The following is a 20,318-nucleotide window of genomic DNA, read 5'->3' on the forward strand; positions in this document are numbered from 1 at the left end:
CAAGGCTGGACCCCGAATCCTACACCCCACCCCACCCCCTCCCCTCTCCTCCTCTCCTGTCCATCCACCACCACAAATACTTATGAAATCAGACACCCTTCCACCTCCCCTGGCATTATACACACACACACACACACACACACACACACACACACACACACACACACACACACACACACACACACACACACACACACACACACACACACACACATCATGAGAGCTGGACGAGCCGCAGGCTGGATAAATATTTCTGTAGCAGTTAATTAGGTAGAAGTGATCCCATCTCAACGAGGTGGATCCCCCCCCTCCCCCACCACCACCCCATGTCTTTCTTCACTGTCCCCTCTCTTTGGTATATTTAGACCAGGCCCGCAACCTCCCAACAGTAGATCTCTCTACACGCACACACACACACACACACACACACACACACACACACACACACACACACACACACACACACACACACACACACACACACACACACACACACACACACACACACACACACACACACACATGCTGTCAAGACACACATTCACTCTCACTCCGCCGCTGTCAACTGCAATTAAGGTCAATTAGCTGCTCGGCGTGACAGCGCTTGGCACACGGGACACATGGGACACAGGGGACACATGGGACACATGGGACACACGTCTGAACCGTGCAGGAGCGCCCGTGTGGTTTTTAGAAACCCGCTTGTCTGTTTACCAAGTGGTGTAATCTGATGTAATCTCACGGCTTTCATAATATAATAAAAAGCTTTTACTTATTGTCCAATAGTTTGTTTTTAGGAGTAATGATGTATTTTATCTACTCAGACACTCAAAATCACTCCAGTTTGTTTCTGGACATTTTGCCAATAATATGATGAAAGTATGAATATATAAATGAAGGCAGTCAATCAATAAATCAATCAATCAATCAAGCCCTATTTATACAACACTTTTCATACATTTCGGAGCAGTTCAAAGTGCTTTACAGATGATTGACAGGCCAATGATAAGACAAAACTACAATCAAATTTGAGACAGAGGAAAATCAGACAATTTAAAAAACACTTTGAGACCGACGCACTCAAGACGGTAGAGATTAAATAAACGTAGAACAGATTAAAAGATAAAATGACTATAAGAGTGGTTAAATAAATTTTTAAAAAAGAGGTCGGATAAAACATGAGATAGGATTTAAAAGTAGCTTAAACAGATGATAAAAGGTTTGAAATTGAAAAGGAAGTAATTAAAGAAAGAAAATAGATTAAAAGAAAAGTTTCAAAAGTAAGTTTATTGAAATGAGGAAATGTCTAAAAGCCATTAAAAGCAATTAAAGCTTAATCACAAGTCACATTAATTGTTGTGTTTCAATGAATTAAGGAATTAAGTGGCCCTTCACTTACATCTTTTTCTCTCAGCTTTTTTTCCTTATTGTTATTAAATGTTTCGTATCTTTTCGTATCTGTTTGTCCGTCTCCGTCCAGATGCCGGTGTGTTCCTACTTCCTGAAGGGGATCTGCAGCAACAGCGACTGTCCCTACAGTCACGTCTACGTGTCCCGCAAGGCCGAGGTGTGCGAGGACTTCGTCAAAGGCTACTGTCCCGACGGAGAGAAGGTAAACACACACACACACACACACACACACACACACACACACACACACACACACACACACACACACACACACACACACACACACACACACACACAAATGCACGCACACACACACGTCCAGTTATCTTGGTGTTGTTAGCTAAAGTCACTCCTTCTTCTTAGTTTTCTGGAGGTCCATCTGAAAATAATCCCTCATTCATTAGAAAAGAAGATTCAAGAAGACCTGTTTTTGGGGGCGTGTCTGTTTGATTGACAGGCCTGTGGTGCAGTCAGGTTACAGCTATCGGTGGGCGGGACGTAGTATCGTCAGGTTTCCAATCACATCAGTCAGATCCACCTCTGACTCCTCCCCCAGCTCGTCCAAATATGGTCACTTCCTGCTTTCAAACCATTTCAAGGCTTCGTAATGGCCGTTCACAAACCAGCGGGTGACGTCGCTGCTGGCCGCCGCTTGAATCTTCTTTTCTAATGAATGAGGGATTATTTTCAGATGGACCTCCAGAAAACTAAGAAGAAGGAGTGACTTTAGCTAACAACACCGAGATAACTGATGGACACATTTTATTCACTTTGGATTTGATGAGAAGTTGAATGGGAGTCTATGGAGCCGGAGGCTTTTTGGAGCCGACCTCTAGTGGCACTCGCTGGTATTGCAGCTTAAGGTCACTTGCGCATCAGCCTCATTTTTCAGACGTGGAAGCTACGAACATTTTTATATCCGGTCTGTGGTTTGATCATCTGTCTGTAAAAGTTCTTTCTTCAAGCGGCGCTCATCATTTCAACCTTACAGTAATATTGTATGACATGTATGAAGTTCCTCTGGAGTTTAGGAGGCTTAGGTAAACAAGTAGTTTGGTAACCCATCCTATACCCCCCTCTCCCTCCCTCCCCATTACACACACACACACACACACACACACACACACATGTACACAGGGACACACAGGCAGGAACAGCTGCAGGGGGTGGCGGTCCATAATGGCATAACTGTAGTGTCTGAGTGACACATTGAGGGGCTGATGGGTAACAGAGAGGCACACACACACACACACACACACACACACACACACTGTCCCCATGTCCACCCCACTCCTGTGTTTGGACCTCCCTTCCCCCTCCTCCCCTATGCTGTGAAACAGATGCTTCTTCACACTGTCAGAGCTCATTTAAATAGCGCACACGGAAAATGAGGATATAGAAAACAAAAGGGATATTAATATTTATTCTATTAGCTGAAGTGCTTAGGTCTGTGATTTTCTCCCCCCCACCACCGTGCACGTGCGTGCGTGCGCGTGCGCGCGTGTGTGTGTGTGTGTGTGTGTGTGTGTGTTTATGGAGCGGTGCGTTGCAGCTCCGGCGGCTCTATGATGGATAGCAGGCAGTAATTATAGATGGGAAAAGTGCTGAGGACGGCACTCTGAGCCCCCGGGCAGGCAGACACTCCAGCAGCTCAGGGGTTAAAGTGTGCTCCTCCATCCTCCTCCATCCTCCATCCTCCTTCTCCATCCTCATCCATCCTCCTCCTCCAGCCTCCATCCTCTTCCATCCTCCTCCATCCTCCTTCTCCATCCTCATCCATCCTCTTCAATCCTCCTCAATCTTCCTCCTCCATCCTCCACCTCGTCTTCCTCTCCTCCCATTTCTTCCGTTTGAGCTGATTTTAATTGTGTCCCATCTTTTCATTAACTCAAATGTTGCTCCTGTATCACGTCCAACTAAACCCCCCCTCCACCTCCCCCCCACCCCCCCACACCTCCCTCCGACACGTCGAGCCGACAGTCACCAGGAATCGTTAAAGAGTCCGTGGGCCAACTGTCATCCATACTTTTTTTGGAAAGGTTGGCGTTATATAGCCGGCTTTCATCTTTCCTTCATCAATCTTTTAATGCAGCTTCTTCTTAATGAACTCTTTTGACGGATGTTTTATCAAATCACGCTTCCTGCAGCGCGCGACGACACGGTTTCAGTGCCTCGTTGCTCTTTTTCGACCGCGCGTACAAACACTTACGAGATATTTCCCCGCCGGCGTGTGAAAAACGTCACCGAGCGTCCACAGTTTGCCGTCAGCCGTCGTCTTCGCCTCGTGTGTTTTAAGTGAAAGTGATAAACTCAGAATGTGAGGTCAAAGGTCAACGCTCGCAATTTCTTTCACTCCCGTTTTTTGTTTTGTTTTTTTTGTCAAGATTGAAGTTACTGAACTCCGGATTCACAGACTTCCTGTCGACGTCAGGATCTCTGTGGTTGGCAAGAAAACAAAACACTTAAAGTGTGCCACATCAAGATAATATCAGAATACTTTTTACTATGATTTCTTTTTTAAGAGCTGATATTGTGATGGTGGAAATATTCCTGCTTGTTGACGTCGTTGCGCAGCGTGACAGGACGATGTAGAGAGACAGGAGAAGATCAGATGTACAATAATAAACAGCAGAAACGTGCTCTTTTTTTCTTTTTCTTTTTTTTAAATATATATTTGAAGGCAAACTGCTGACATGTAAGACCTCGTAGGAAGTTCAGTTTACGTCCTTCACCGCAGCCAAAACCCTGCAGAGCGTTTCATAACAAGAACTACGAGGATAAGAACAGAACCTGGCTTCACTTTTTTGCTGCAACAGGACGGACGGCCGAGTTTTCCCCTCCGCTGACTCTCTCTCTCTCTCTCTCTGCGTTGGCACCTCCTCATCGCCATGAATTAAGAGGTCTCTAATGTCGATGTGATCGCCGCCTCCAGTCCGGCGACATGTTGAACCCTCCCCGCTGTCGTCTTCATGTTTTTCTGCTTTTGTAATCTGAATAATCCGTCGGTCCGTCTCGATGAGTGTTTGGCTTCCTGCCCGGCTTATAAATGCGTGATAGTTTTTTTTTTTTTTTTTTTTTATATATATATCTTTTTTTCTTTTTTTTTTTTTTTACTGTCTTTTCTTCCATCTCCCCTCCTCCTCCTCCCTTCCTTTCCTGCTTCTGTTGCTCCTTCTCTCGGGTCTCGTGCTAAATGTGCTGACTCGTCCTGGTTCTGGCCCAGCAGAGAGCTCTCTAATAGGCCCGAGAGACGTCCCAGCATTCCTTAAATCAAGTGGAAAATTGTTAACTTGGTGTGTGGGATAAAGATGTTCTGTCCACTTTAGCTCTTTTCCTCCCATCCCCCCCTTTTTTTTTTTCTTCTTCTTTTCTGTGTCTCTTATGAAAATGAGGATGTATGGAGCCGTGGGGAGTGGACTCAGATTTTGCAGTCAATTTCTCTCGACGCTTTTCTGCTGAAGTACTTTTTAACCCGTCACGCTCCTCCGGACGAGACCTCGCGTAGAAACTACGTGACAAATAAAAATTCACGATCTTTTACGCTGTTATTTTCTCACCGACCTCCTTCCTGTTAAAAGGAAGTTTTTCAGGCAAATCCAGATGTTCTAACGGTACCGTTGTTACTCTGGTGCGCCCTCTGGTGGAGGAAAAAGTATGTGCGCGAGAACGTAAACAAACGTTTGGCGGTCAAAAGCCTCGCTGCCGCCGGGATATTGGAGAATCGCAGAAGTCCGACCTCAGAGTAACTTCATGCACGAGGAGCTCTCTGAATGTCCTTCAAAAAGAAAGGAGGGGCTTAAACCTCAGCTACAACTCAGGCTCTTTAATTAAAGATTCACTCTGAGCCCTAAAACGTCAAACATTCTCTGGTTCCAGCGGAAGTTTGAGTTTTTTGTTTTTGTTTTTTTTAGCAGCTTTTTGCGTGTTGAAAATTGAATCTCTTTCGGTTTCAAGGTTGTTATTTTGGAGAAAAAACGTCCTTTTAAAAGTAAGAACAAGCGACTAAAATGAAACATGATGATTCAGGGAGCTGCAGATCAGCAGTGACGTCGCGCAAAACCAAATATAAAAAGCGCTCATCATCGACACCGGCTGATTTGTTGAGCGAAAACGTCGTGTCGAAACCTCAGCCTCCGACAAGATAAAGATGATCCAGGGGGGGACGAAGGAGGGAGGGGGGAGGGGGCAATTGACAGCGAGCACCCCCACGATGCAGGAACACGGGTGTGAGGGTGGTGAGAGGGGGCCGCGACGACAGCGAGTCAGGACCGCTGGCCTCCACAGAGTTGACCAAGAGTCCATCGTGTTCCTGGAAAATCTATCTCTACGGCCCCCCTCGCCCCCGCCACCCTCCCCACACACACACACACACACACACACACACACACACACACACACACACACACACACACACACACACACACACACACACTCCTTGCAGCCTGCACCCCAGAGTGAATATAATTAGCTCCTCTGACAGGTGGGGGGGATCGGATCTCTGGGAGAACGAAGCTACCAATTTACACCCGTATTACAGCGTCACACACACTCACTCGCTCGCCAAACGTCTCACGCACACGCCGCCGCTCGGAGTGACACATTCGCCGGTGACCCACTTCATGCACGTTAAAGGAGAGAGTGACAGGAACGCGGTCTCATGACAGACAGATCGTTGGAGGCGCCGAATTCGGCAGCGGGCCGCGCTTTTTACCAGCTGAAGGTCCGTTTCAGTGGAGATCAATGGAGCCGGTTTCACTTTGTGCTGTTAGGAGTCACTTCAGCAAAGTAAAGTTAAGTTCGTGAACATCTTTAATTTAATCGTTGGAGAACCCCGTTGCCATGGCGACGCAGTTCAGGTGGTTTGCAGCGAATGTTTTTTCCCCTCCAGACGCCTCAGAAAGGTCCCGGTAGAACTCGGTGTTGACAGTCTGACTCCGGGGGACCAATTCTACGGTGACACCAAGAAAACCCACCTGGTGTCTCCTGACCTGACGCGCCTCCTGCAGGTCTTTGGACGGTGAAGCTCCGCCTCCTCTTGAAACGTTAAACGTCACTCAGAACACGTCGCCCGGCTCGTCGCTTCATCGCCGTTAGACTTTCTGAAGCATTTCGAGGGGTCTCTGTTGACGATTTCCAGAGTTTGAAACCAAATCTGATGTAGTCGGTGATCTTCGGGCTTTAAAAGCAGCCACGATTCTGTCGTGGAAAACCCTGCATGGGCTCAGGAACACTTGGCTGTTCCTCCAAAAGTTTACCCAAAACCAGATTCAGGTCCGTGGTGAAATCACAAATGTTCACGTACCCAGTGGTCACAAAAACACGCGCAGATCTCACTCAGCTGATGATGTCCATCAAGAGACGCAACGTTGAATATTTTCTGTTTCAGGTTGTTGCTTCCTTCAGCTTCGTGCACATCACCCTCATCAACGGGAGCAGTCTCTGAAACAAATCCACCCATGATGCATTTCTTTCTTTCTGTATGACTCTGTGAAACATCTAACCAGCTGGTGTGTGTGTGTGTGTGTGTGTGTGTGTGTGTGTGTGTGTGTGTGTGTGTGTGTGTGTGTGTGTGTGTGTGTGTGTGTGTGTGTGTGTGTGTGTGTGTGTGTGTGTGTTTAACCTCCAGTGTAAGAAGAAACACACTCTGGTGTGTCCGGACTTCTCTAAGACCGGCTCGTGTCCTCGGGGTTCCCGCTGTAAGCTGCAGCATCGGCAACGAGCCAAACGAAGCGCCGCCGCTGCCGTTGCCGCTCCGGCCAAGAAATCCCGGAGCAAAGAGCCTCCGAAGAGGTCCAAGACACAAACCGCCACCGACACACCGTCCGTCTGCGCTCAACCGAGACCGGTGAAAACAAAAAAAACAACAAAACTTAGTGTTTCTTTCTTTTGTCTCTCGTAAGGCCCCGTCTGTCCGTGGTCATGCCGGACGACCTTCAGGCGGCTCCGCGGACACCCGCGGCGGGTCCTCTGGAGCTGCCGTCCTTCATCTCCCTCTCCAGCTCCCCGGAGGAGGCGGACGCGCCGGAGACGCTGCCGGCCGACGCGTCGCAGGTCAAAGGTACAAAAAAACACGCAGAACCAGAACCAGAACCAGAACCAGAACCAGAACCAGAGCGCCTGAGAGGTCCCGGAAATGAACGTCCCCTCTTCCGACGCTGATTTGTAGGATTTAATACGACTTTATCAAACTTCTGAGCTCAACTTTGACCCGAACTGTGAAATGAGTCTGAATTACTTCATTTTAAAATGGTTTTGATTATCAGGCTAAATTTAGGGTTCATTTTACAACATGTCTGGTTCTCTGACAGTTTGTGTGTCTCCTCCCTTTCTTGGACTCGGTGTCTCCAGGTTGGGTTTTTTTAAGAGTGGTTTTAATTGATATGATTGACAGTTTAAAAAGTAAGATAAGCCACATCCAGTGTGTGTGTGTGTGTGTGTGTGTGTGTGTGTGTGTGTGTGTGTGTGTGTGTGTGTGTGTGTGTGTGTGTGTGTGTGTGTGTGTGTGTGTGTGTGTGTGTGTGTGTGTGTGTGTGTGTGTGTGTGTGTGTGTGTGTGATGATGATGATGGTGATGATGCCCGGGGGAGGAGTCATAATGCTCAGAGGTAATAATATTTAGGTTTTGGGGCAGACGGAGGAGCAGCTGAGCTCTCTGCTGACAGACATGACATAGAGGATCAGGCTGTTCCCCTCCACCCGCTCCACCCCCTCCACCCCATCCACCGCCTGCTGGACACACGCACACAAACACACACATGCACGCACACACACACACACACACACACACACACACACACACACACACACACACACACACACACACACACACACACACACACACACACACACACACACACCAGTTGCCACTCCAGTGCAACATTTGACTCACACCTGTGTTCAACCTGTCTGACCACACAGACCTGATTTCTATCTTTTGACTCTTATATGTTATTTTTTTACTTTATTTTATTGTCTGTTTTATCTATAATTGAATAATCAATATAAATGATGGGGAAAAAATGACTAAAATGATTAATATATCCTCATTAAATGCTGGTTAACATTTAATAGAAGTCAGGTTTTTTGCCTTTCTTTTCTTTTCCTGCCCTAAAGTCTTCTTTAAAAGATGATGAATGAGCTGTTCATCCTCATTTAAAGCTTTAAAGAAGTATATTAAAATCTGGTTTCAATATGAATAAGAACATTATACCACAAACCAAATTTTAAAAAAGCCCCAACAGACCGCTCAAACATCTGGACTCAACCGTGATTCAGTGGATCGTCAAATTTAGATTTACAGTTTGTAAGTATTCATAAAAAAAACTAAAAACTAAAACCCTTTGAAATAAGACTCTTTTTATCCACTTTTTTTTGTGTGTGCCATATTTGTTCAATTTGTTTTCCTTTTTATGTTAGTTTTTATATGTATTTTAATATCAAGCTCATTTAGATAATATGACCTTAAGAATAGCTTGATTCATTTATAAATGTATTAATGACAGTAATAACTCTCTCTGCTTTATATTTACTCTCCTCTCCTTAGAAACAAGCAGCACCTTTGACCCCGGCCCCAGTCATCTCGACCTTTGACCCCCCTCCACTAACATACATTACAGTCACAGCCCAGATTTTCTAATAATAGTTTTCAGTAGAGTTGTCATCATTTTTTTTTTCTTTTATTGAAAACATGTATAGCCGGCGAGCAGCGCCGGAATCTAACGAAGTACATTTACTTGAGTACAAATTTAAAGTACTTTTTATTTTACTTGAGTTGTTACATAATACTTTTAAACTTCTTGTTCCATTTTACTTATCTGACAGCTTCAGTTACTGTTCAAATAAAAAACAAAAATTCATACCTTTCCCGTCCAGTGAAAACCACGTATCTCCACAGTTATTGATTTTAAAATTCAAAATATTTGTGATAAAGTGCGAAAATTCTCCTTGATGTTAAAAAAAACAAAACACATTTCTTAAATTCGCTATAAAAACAAACAAACAAACACAAAGCTGAAAACAGAACTGTGTTTTCTGATGTATGTTGTAAAGTTAGAATATTCATCCTAAAACTTCAACAGTAAAACACTGACAAGGAGTATTTATACTTCTGATACTTAAAGTACATTTTGTTTAATATTACTTCCAGACTTTTATCAAAGTAAGTTTTAAATACAGGACCTGATTTGTAATCGAGTATTTTCACTTATGAGGACCTGAATACTCATAAGTGAGTATAAAAGGACGTCCAGTGTACTTTGACACAGCAGCTGGTGTCTCGTCTCTCACATCCCTAAAAAAGGACGAGAAAAACTCTTTGAACTGAAGTGTTAAACTGCAAATAAAAGACACACACACAAACAAACAAACAAACAAACACACACACACACACACACACACACACACACCCAACTGTCCGGTCGGTTTGTGCCTTTTAAGTATTACTAATGACGCTCCGGTCTCTGACTAACAGCGCACCGCCCCAGAGCCTCATTAAAGGTGGAACCGAGCCAAACAAGCTCCTCTTCACTTTGCATAAATTAGTCGAGGTGCAATGTATCACTGCCAGAGCGGGGACCTCACACACACACACACACACACACACACACACACACACACACACACACACACACACACACACACACACGCCTTCATCCATCCCCGTTGTCCTCCTTCCTCTTCCTCATTTACTCATCAGCTGAGATGCCATCACTCAACGTTTCTGCAGGATTCAAGTGTGTTTTTTTCCTCCAACATCAGAGTCCGTCACACACCAGCGAACGCACACACTCTGGGTCTTTTGGTTCTTGTCATTTTAATTTGTGCAATTTCCTTTCATCTCTTTGTGTGTGTTTTTTTGGTCTTATACAGAGAAGAAGCTGCAGATCAAACCTCGGCTGTGAGAGCAGCAGCATCAGGAGGAGGAGGAGGAGGAGGAGGAGGATCGGAGGTGAGCAGATCTCACCGGCGTGTGTTTTCTGAGCCCCAGGTTTGTCCTGACAGGTGCATCTCTGTCCCATTCACTCAGGGCCTCAAAGCTTTTATCTATAAACTGCTTTTACATGTTCGTGTTTACACAATAAAGATTTTTTTTTTCTCATCAGGTTATTTTTTTGTAAATTTAAGAAAAATAAATAAACCATCAGCTTTCCACGTGTGTCTGTTTCACGGTCTCTTTCTGAAGTGTTATAGGTTGTGAGTGTTTCTGTTTGGGAGCGGCCGGTGTCGTCATGTCCCATCTCCTGCGACTGACTGACAGTTGGGTGTTTTAGCTGGTTGATGGAGCTAAATTAGCGGTCAGCTTCGTTAGCTGGTTTTTGGATTCGTCTCCCTGCGACTTCTTTCTGTTCTCCGATAACTCGTAAACTCCGCTCAAGTCTCAGGTGCGCAAAGAAATCGCCGACACGCCCGGAAACACTGCTCGCAAATACCCCACGGCTAAAGTTCTGCTAACTTTGAGTACTTCCTTTTCTCCGTGCGCTGCGCGGCGCTGCACACTGTTCGTGCGCAACAGGAACAGACTCTGAACTTTCTGCCTGTTTTTTTTTTAAACGCTGTTTGAACCAGGTCTTAAAAATCTTTAGTGGGTGTTCAGATTGTCACCGTGTTGAATGTATATTCTGTCAGGAGGGATATTTGAGCTGTGTGTGTGTGTGTGTGTGTGTGTGTGTGTGTGTGTGTGTGTGTGTGTGTGTGTGTGTGTGTGTGTGTGTGTGTGTGTGTGTGTGTGTGTCAGTCACTCTTCAACTCGCCCCTCTCTCAGACGTATTGACAGCCGCGAGCAGAGATGGAGAGCTCGACATGTTTCTCAGAAAAGGCCGGAGACAGGGAGCCATCACTCTTCTCCCCTCGCCACCTTTTTTTTGTTTTGTTCCTCTCTCTCTCTCTCTCTCTCTCTCTCTCTCTCTCTCTCTCTCTCTCTCTCTCTCTCTCCGCCGCTGAAGACGTAAGTGCCTGAGACAGATGTCTGCTGCCTCTTGTCTAAAAACCCTCAACGCGAGCTGCTGAGCTCGGCAAACTCTAATTAAGATCAATATTTCAATTTTTTAGTAAAAGCGCACGAGATGGAGAGAAGACAGGGAGAGGAATCGTCTGTCCACGGAGACTCGGAGAGACTAAGAGAAAGGTCAACTGTGATCCTTCACGGTGTGTGTGTGTGTGTGTGTGTGTGTGTGTGTGTGTGTGTGTGTGTGTGTGTGTGTGTGTGTGTGTGTGTGTGTGTGTGTGTGTGTTCAAAATCCTCTTTTCTTGTCTGTCAGTTTTCTCCTGTTGAGTTTCACTTCCAGATGACGTTGATCTTATTTTGGAGGAGTTGATCAAAGAGGGAACGTTGAAACCAAGTGAAGACAGTTCATCACATATGAACATCTACAAACTAACACACTTCAACTGCGCATTAGTTTACAGTAAGTTCATAACTTCACCTAAAACGAGACCAACAAAAACAAATTAAACAGGAAATACACGAGAAACGAAGCATAAAAAGACATCGAGGACACGTCCGATATCACGGAGAACAAATCGGTCGTCTGTAACCGTCAGAATTACACTTGAACTTTGGTTTGAACTCTTCAAAAGTTTCAGAAACATCCTTTTTTTTTTTAAACATTATTAATTGTCCATAAAACATAAAAAAGAAAAAAGACACTGACCTCAAAATCTGTGGCGGGAAACATTTCAAACCTCAAAGGATTTTAGTTTCCAGAAGAAAAAACAACTCGAGTTCATATTTCAAAAGTTTTTTTTTTTTTTTATAATAATAATAAAGCTGAGAACAGTTTCTGATCGAATCTGTACTGATCTCGGGTCCGTTGAGATGAAAATCACTGTTGAATACTTCTTGGACCTCAGTGGACCGGAAGAAAAGACCTGACGGTTCAGGTCACAAACCACGAAAACGACGGAAATTTGACACAAAGCAACAAAAACGTAGAAAGAAAACGTCGCTGCTCTCTGAAGTCACGCGTTTTTGAATCGGTGTTTTATTGGAACTGCAGATTGTTCTTCGTCGATCTTCATCTCGGAGGAACCGCGGGACTCGGCTTCATCATGTCGTGTTCCCGTTTCTGTCCACTCGGAGTTTCAGGAACATTTCATCAGAAAAATATTGTTTTTGTTTCTTTTCCTGTTTATCGTTGATATTTCCTACTTTGTAGCTGAACGTTTTATTTCTTCTTCATTGTTTCATAACTGTCACATCACGGCGCCTGTTCGCAGTCGACGTGATGTACGAACAGGATGTTTTATTTTGAAAACGGACCGAAGTCTGACTTCCTGTCTGACCGATCGGCACACTTTTATAAAAACTGAGGAGTTTTTCGAACTACTTCGTCCCTCGAGGATAAAATACTGCGTCTGTTCCAATCTGAGACTCCAGAACTATTAATTTATACCAGAATCAGAAACTTGAACATCTCCGGAAAAACCAAACCTGACGACGAGTTGCAATTTTCTGATGAAGTCGTCTCCAGAGTTTCCACCGTTTCTCTCATTTTAAATTCAGTCTTTAGTTTCCTCGTTCGTCACGACGACTCCGGTCCAAATCGACGAGGTGGACGTTCTGGTTTCCATGGTTACCGCCGGAAACCGTCCGGCGCGGCTTCCTTCGGCTTCGTGCTTGTCGTCGGGTGAGAAGTTGTCGTTTGTTGGTTTTGTCTTCGGTCTTCACAGGTTCCACCGGGTCGGAGCGACGTCACCCTGTTTCCCAAAAACCTTCCACCTTTACTTCGGTGAGTTCTCGTAACGGATGGAAAAAAAGAAAAAGACAAATTACTCTGCAGATTTCTTACTCGACTCGGACGTTCGTCGCATGTTCGCGTCTCTTGAAGAACCATAAAAACCCTTTTTCTAACAAAGAGGACGTGTGAAGAAGCGCGGCCTCCCGAACGCGGTGAGACTCTCCGGTTTCTCAACGTCGACTCTCCGTCGTCGCGCTCGCTGCCTGCAAAGCGAGCGTGTCACAATTAAAGCTGATTCCTCTGCGGCGGCATTAGTGACTTAACGGCGGTGACAAAAAGAGGAAGAAAAAAACAACCCACGATAACCCTGAGCCACCTCGCCGAGCCCGTCGGCTCTCTCTTGTTCGGTCGGGCCGCCGGCTACCTTTTTTTTGTGTGTGTTGCGCGGCGGCCGGCTCCAAAGCGCCGCCGGCGATCCTCCAACCTTTTGCTGATGTCCGTTAAGTCTCCAAGAAGTGCACTTGCAGCGAAGTCACCCCCCTCCCCCCCTCCCAACCGATATGTAAAAAGGCACAATGGAAAACCCTGACTTCCAAAAATTTATGTCTCAAGCCCCTCGGCCGCAGACACCCCCCCCCCACCCCGACAATGAATGGACCACAGCAGATCTTCTTAAAGGTGCTGTTTCAATGCAGACTGCTTAGCTCGGCGTTCGAAGGGACCAGCTCCTGCTTATTTGATAAAATATGACTGACTTCAAACTTCAAATACCTTGATATGATTTCCGTCCCCCTTCATCTCCCGCGCTTCTTTTCATCCCTGCCAGCAGATTTGATGCAGAGGTGGTTGGGGGGGGGGGGGGCGTATTTCATGGCCAGCTCGGACTGGAAGTTAAGCTCAGCAGCTGTGCAAAAGGTTTTTTCCTGTTTCACATCTGACCAAAGTTAAACTTACTGCCACCTGTTTTTCTTTCATTTTTTTATTTCCTCAGATCGGCACTTTTCCCGCTCAGATATATCACTCCCTGGAGGAGGTGCAGGAGGAGGAGGAGGAGGAGGAGATGGGACTCCGTTGCTGAAGAGGCTAAACGGTCAGGTGCAGGTGTCCCTGTTTTAAGTCCTGCTCCCATGATAGTTGTCAGCAGTATCGACATCCTGCTTGACCCCCCCCCCCCCCCCCCCACCCCGCGAGACAAGACGTATGTGTCCAGAATGGAGGCGCACGCGGCGCTGCTTAATTACCCGTCGATCCGCGCAGATGAGTTGGAGGATGCAATTTGTGGTTAATTGCGAATGAAAACCTGCCCGGACGATCCAATCATACTTAACCCGCGCGCAGCCGCAGAGAGCACCCCCCCCCCCCCCGATCCCCCCGCCCCTCCCCCTCGCAGTTCTGGCTGCGAGGAAATGCCGGATTGATTTTATTTGGCAGAAGAGGGCGCGCGGCCTAAAAAAAAAAAAAAAAAAAAAAAAATCGATCGGTGATTGATAGATTTTGGTGGTTTGTGGTGTCAAGAGGCGTCTTCAGGCTTCCTGTGAGACCCCGACGGAGGAAAAGAGCAAATAATAAGCTGGTTTTAATATAGTTAATAAGACGGAAGGGGGGTTCATTTGTAGCAGATTTATTATTATTATTATTTATTTTTTTCTCTTTATATCCATTAAAATAAGAGTTTTATGTTTGATTTATGCTGACAGGCACCACACAGGGAGACTTCAACGTCTAGTTTATTTTCCTGCTGTATATTTTCTAATTTCATCCATATTTACTTTATATTGCTTTTGTTTTTTTGATCCTGTCTTTTGCTGCATATCTCCTGTTTTTCTTTCTGCCCTTTTGTTGCCAGTCAGTCATTTTAATGTCTCCATGCAGCCCATCAGCTTGTTTCTGATTTAACTTTAACATCAAGAGGTTTCCTTTTTTTAGGGATTAAAGGGCATCTGAGACACCTTTTAACACAGTATTTGACTATATTATTAGATTTCACTCTATATTTTGCAGTTAAAAACTCAAAGAAACGTAAAAAGCCTGTGAATCCCCAAGACATTTTTATATTTTGATAAAAACATATTTCAAACATAGTACTATATAAGATCAAAGCCTTTAAGAGTCTAATATAGACTTTAAGGTCCATATAAACATGCATATAGCTAACCTGACCCCACGCGCACAGCCTCATTACATAACATGACAACCGGCTTTTTTTTAAAACGTCCAAAGTGTTTCTCTGTTTCCGAGTAAACCTTTTTTCTTTTTTTTTTCTGAGAAACTCCCGGAGCTCTCGTCTTACGGCGCCGCCGTGCAGTAGCGTCAGCTCGGTCACTAGAGGGGGCTCCGCTCGGCTCTCCTCTGTCTGGATGTACTGTACTGTACAGGCTTTTTTTTTATTTCTGCTATGGGAGCATGCAAATGCGCGGCTGTGATCTCCTCCCATTGGCCCGTGGCACCTCCGTGTGGGAGGGTCGGAGGGCCACGCTGCCTTTATAAGTGCAGATTGCCTCCCAGCGCCTCAGTGACACTGCGTGGCTGCGCCGTGGAGCCGTGAGAAACAGTCTGAAGGGGGCCAGTTAGAGACAAAAAACAACTGGAATTTATCACCTCTAGTATAAAATTCCACACACGAGTCAACACGTAAGGTCAACTCTGCACGGAGCCGGCGTGGTGGGGGGACAAGCGCGCGTGGAAGGGGGACCGAGCCTTGCAAGTATAGAAGCTGCTTGAATTAAACACACGGGGACTGACCACCACAACAACAAGGACCAGACTCCCCCTGCAAGTAAGACAACTACCTGCAACTTCAGATTCGTCTCTGAAAACATCTGCCACGTGCCATTCCGGTTTTTGGATCCTTGGGACTGTTGGCACACTTTTACGCGCGCCCGCTGCAGCGCCCTGTGACGGTCACACGCGCCAGCTCTGTGTTGACTGTGGGAGAAAGTTTCAAACCCGGGCCATGCTGCAGTGACTTCAGCCCCGCTGCCCTGGGAGCTTCAGGATCGAGTTGTAAACAGCGGCGAGGTGAAGAAGGATGCTTGGAAAATATTTGTAACGCACCGAGCGGAGGGAGACGAAATCTTTTGGGGTTACTTCACCGAACAGGAACCGGGGACAGAAAATTACACGGCGGAACGTGGGCTGCAGAGGTGAAGCGAGGACAAGACAGGTTGGTGTCTCCAAATTCAGCGGGCTCGAGTTTCAGCCGCCCCGGGAGGCTCCTGGTATTAAAGCGTACATTTGACCTGGGATAAGTTGTCAACAGGAGCGTCGAGCAGAGGCGATCTGGCAGGTGTACAAGTTCATTTACATGCATACGTATATTCACGCCACTATAAATAGAAGTTGTCTTAGGGGCGAGCAGCCTTAATAAGTTCCTCCACCCGGCCGGCCCTGCAGCAGCTCCACGCACCGGGCGTGTGCGTGTGTCTTTATATATATATATATATATATATATACATATATATATTATATATATATATATATACACACACACAGGCTTTTATTCCTCTCCGTAATCTGTATCCGAGAGGGCTGCCCGCCGTCGGTTTGGCTGTGAGGGCAGGAGTCGTCGCATGGACTGACATGGCAACCGACCTCGCCATGAGCGCAGAGCTGCCCAACAGCCCTCTGGCCATCGAGTACGTCAACGACTTCGACTTGATGAAGTTTGAGGTGAAGAAGGAGCCTCCGGAGGCCGACCGCTACTGCCACCGCCTCCCGTCGGGCTCCCTCTCCTCCACCCCGATCAGCACACCCTGCTCCTCCGTGCCTTCCTCGCCCAGCTTCTGCGCCCCGAGCCCGGGCGCGCAGCCCAACCAGGGCCTCCCCAGCGGCGTCAACAGCAGCGGCAGCAGCAACAACAGCAGCGGCAACAACAATCACAGCAACGCGGGCAAGCCTCAGCTGGAGGACCTGTACTGGATCCCCAGCTACCAGCACCACATCAACCCGGAGGCGCTCAACCTGACCCCGGAGGACGCGGTGGAGGCCCTCATCGGCAACGCGCACCACCACCACCACCACCACCAACCCTACGAGGGCTTCCGCGGGCAGCAGTACGTCGGGGAGGACCTGTCCACGGCCTCGGCGGCCCACCACCACCAGGGCCACCACCACCACCATCATCACCACCACGGCCACCACGCGCGCCTGGAGGACCGCTTCTCGGACGAGCAGCTGGTCAGCATGACGGTGCGCGAGCTCAACCGGCAGCTGCGGGGCTTCAGCAAGGAGGAGGTGATCCGCCTGAAGCAGAAGCGGCGCACCCTGAAGAACCGGGGCTACGCGCAGTCCTGCCGCTTCAAGCGCGTGCAGCAGCGGCACATGCTGGAGACGGAGAAGTGCACGCTGCAGAGCCAGGTGGAGCAGCTGAAGCAGGACGTGGCGCGCCTGGCCAAGGAGAGGGATCTATACAAGGAGAAGTATGAGAAGCTGGCCAGCCGGACCTACAATGCCGGCGGACCCGCGAACACGAGAGATCCGTCCGGGAAACAGGCCAACGAGTTCTTCATGTGAGACGGACGATTTGTAGCATCCAGACTCTGAATTACAACCCCCCCCCCACCACCACCACCGCCCCCTCCCCTCGACGTAAACACCCTTCTGACACTTATTTATATTTTTCTGCGTTTGTATTTTGTTTACAGTTATTCCCGCGACAGAAAAAAAAGACTTTTCTAAACTCAACATCTTAAACGTGAGATGCAAAATCCTTTTTTCTTTTTTTTTTTTAGTCTTAAAGATGTTTTTCTGGGCACATGATGGGATCACTGGTGCAACAGTCAGAAGTCTTACTGAACCAATCTGACGTTTAATCCATTGAGAGATGACTTTTTTTTTTTTTTGTCTTAAAACTTTGGGGGAGGGAGGGACGGAGGGGGGGGGAGGCAAGGAATGCAAGGAATGCATTTTTTTGTTTGTTTTTTTAAAAGTCTGAATGAACTGAAACAGAAGCAGAAGAAGCAATACTCCGCCTCCCTCAGCTGCTCCGGAGAGACTGTTGGGCTGTGATGCAGTAGAAGAAGAGACCTTTCAATAATGCAAGTCTAATAGCCCCCCCCCACCCCCACCCCTTGCAACCCTGCATGCAGGACATGTATGGTAACCTCCAGCCACCCCCTCTCCCCCACACACACACACACACACACACACACACACACACACACACACACACACACACACACACACACACACACACACACACAAGCATGACCCATGGTTTTCTTCCTCCATCCTCCCCCCCCCACCCCCCTCCCTCCCATCAGTAAGGCCTGGGTATGCAAAAGAAAAAGACACCAAATTGTCCCCCCCACACACACAAAAACCACCGAGAGGTGCAAAGACTGCGGGACAAAAAAAACTGCAAAAACAATCTGCTGTACTGCGAGAACATGGATGATGCGTCTTTAACTGCTATTTTCAATCAATTTTTCTATTGTTTTAAAAAAAAAAGAAAAAGGAAAAAAACATGACAAAAAAAAACAACAAAAAGAGATTAACTGAGCCAGATTTTAGACTGTATTTATTTCCACCTGTACATAATGTGTAGAGAAAGAAAAACAACAACAACAACAACAACAACCCAGTTCCCTGTGTTATTTTACCTTCTCTCTCTTTTTAAAAATGAAATCTGCTTTTGTTGCTTGGATTCTTCGACAAAATGTCTTAATACAAAAATGTTTGTATGTTACAGCATGCAAATCTGTCTATGGTTATCCTCCTCCTTTACTGAACATGTGTAATGTCAAAGGCGAGCCTATACTGCACTAAGAAGAGATCCAACTGGACGAACCTTTTCTTTTCTACTCATATAGGACCTTTGATCTGTTAGAAGTAAATTAGATGGACTGCATTCGCTGCTAAAACTCTATGCACCAACCTGATGATTGATTTTTTTTTTTTTTACTTTAAATATTTGTGGAGAAGTCGTTTCCAGGCCCGGCGGGTTCTGTCCTGCAGGTGTCCCGGTGTCTTAATGAGATCTGGTGTCTGATTGGAGGACGCTTGATTGTTAAGAGAAGAGGAGACTTTGCCTGGTTTTGGTGGAGCTGAACTTTATTCTGTCAACAAGATGCCCCCCCACCCCCCCCACCCCCGCCCTCTCCGGTTCGTGTGTTTTTTCTGCTGCCTAGATATATGTGCAATATTGTGCAGAAGTGTCCCAAGCTGCAGCAGCGATTACCTGTTGGACGGCCACACGTGCAGGAAGAGACACCGGAAATGAAAACGTTTAGGTCCAAAAATGCCGGAGGAGAGAAAAAACAACAACCAACAACTCGAAAATAAACGTGAAATTATTCTTATTTATTTCTGCTCAAATATCTGATCTTTTTTAGGAAAACTAAATAAACAAAAACAAGAATCATTAAATAAACTCTTGGGATCAATTTACTAATTAATCTTTATTCATTTTGAATTCAGGCAGAACAACGAATTTCTTGCAGTGAATTTTCTTTATTTCAATTCGATTTATTTATTTTTATTTTTTTTAAACGTCAAATTAGAAGAATTTTTTTCCCAAATGTGAAATTAAAGATTGTGACAAATACAAGGGAGATTTAAAAAAAACAAACTTCTGCACAGTGCTGTAAATGTATATCTGTACATATGATTTCTATATTTATTCAATGAACGTGTCCTGACGTGTCAACAAGTGAAAAACCTACAAAGTGGAACGTTGTTGAGAATCTTGTTTTCATAATGTTTAATAAAAAGTTCTGTCCCAAATCTGCCGCTCTGCTGCCGCCCTCCTTCTTCTGTAGGTTTTATTTTGAAAAAAAAAAAAAAAAAAAAAAGGCTTCCTGCCGCTAAATTATTGATTATAAATGTCAGAAACTGGTCCAGTTTTATTTTTGTTTATTTCAGGTCAGATGAGATAAAAAAAAAAATTTAAAACCCCGAACATAATTCAGTCTTTGGTTATTGACTAAATTATTGAATGTTCATATTTGTGAAATAAACATCAAAAATGATTTTTCTGGAGTCAAAAGTTGCGATTTAGCATTTTTTTAACCATCAATAAAAAATATTATATATTATGAAATATTACTTGTTGAAATATATTTAGATATAAAAATATGGCAAATAATTTTGAGGGCCTTGAAATCTGAATATAAAGATGTTAACGTGGATTGTATTTAGTTATTATTACTCTTGTTATTTTCATGCGTAAAGGCGTAAAAAAATTGTTCTGAATTTCCAATCAGCATTTGACCCTTAATTAATCTTTCCCCTGATT

General features: G+C 45.7%; 2 protein-coding genes across 3 annotated transcripts in view; both read left to right on the forward strand.

Moving 5' to 3' along the window:
* zc3h3 (zinc finger CCCH-type containing 3) overlaps window positions 1–11,314 on the forward strand; it is a 52,617-nt gene extending 41,303 nt beyond the window's left edge. Inside the window, exons 9-13 of one of the 2 annotated variants that reach the window (XM_069723111.1) lie at window positions 1,481–1,612; window positions 7,037–7,200; window positions 7,311–7,468; window positions 10,278–10,356; window positions 11,143–11,314. In XM_069723111.1, coding sequence (XP_069579212.1) covers window positions 1,481–1,612; window positions 7,037–7,200; window positions 7,311–7,468; window positions 10,278–10,309 — 486 coding nt within the window. In that variant the 3' untranslated portion in view covers window positions 10,310–10,356; window positions 11,143–11,314. Of the gene's footprint in view, window positions 1–1,480; window positions 1,613–7,036; window positions 7,201–7,310; window positions 7,469–10,277; window positions 10,558–11,142 lie in introns of those variants that run through there. The other variant, XM_069723110.1, reaches the window with a different exon arrangement.
* Window positions 11,315–16,581: 5,267 nt separating this feature from the next.
* mafaa (MAF bZIP transcription factor Aa) lies at window positions 16,582–19,809 on the forward strand. The gene has a single exon (XM_069723112.1). It carries the CDS (start codon window positions 16,664–16,666, stop codon window positions 17,594–17,596), a length of 933 nt encoding a protein of 310 aa, XP_069579213.1. The 5' UTR covers window positions 16,582–16,663; the 3' UTR covers window positions 17,597–19,809.
* The last annotated feature ends 509 nt before the right edge of the window (window positions 19,810–20,318 follow it).

The sequence above is a fragment of the Brachyistius frenatus genome, unplaced genomic scaffold (assembly GCF_029030835.1).
Source record: "Brachyistius frenatus isolate BFR_SWC_R1_liver_20210118 unplaced genomic scaffold, ASM2903083v1 Contig_316, whole genome shotgun sequence".
Classification (NCBI taxonomy): Eukaryota; Metazoa; Chordata; class Actinopteri; family Embiotocidae; genus Brachyistius; species Brachyistius frenatus.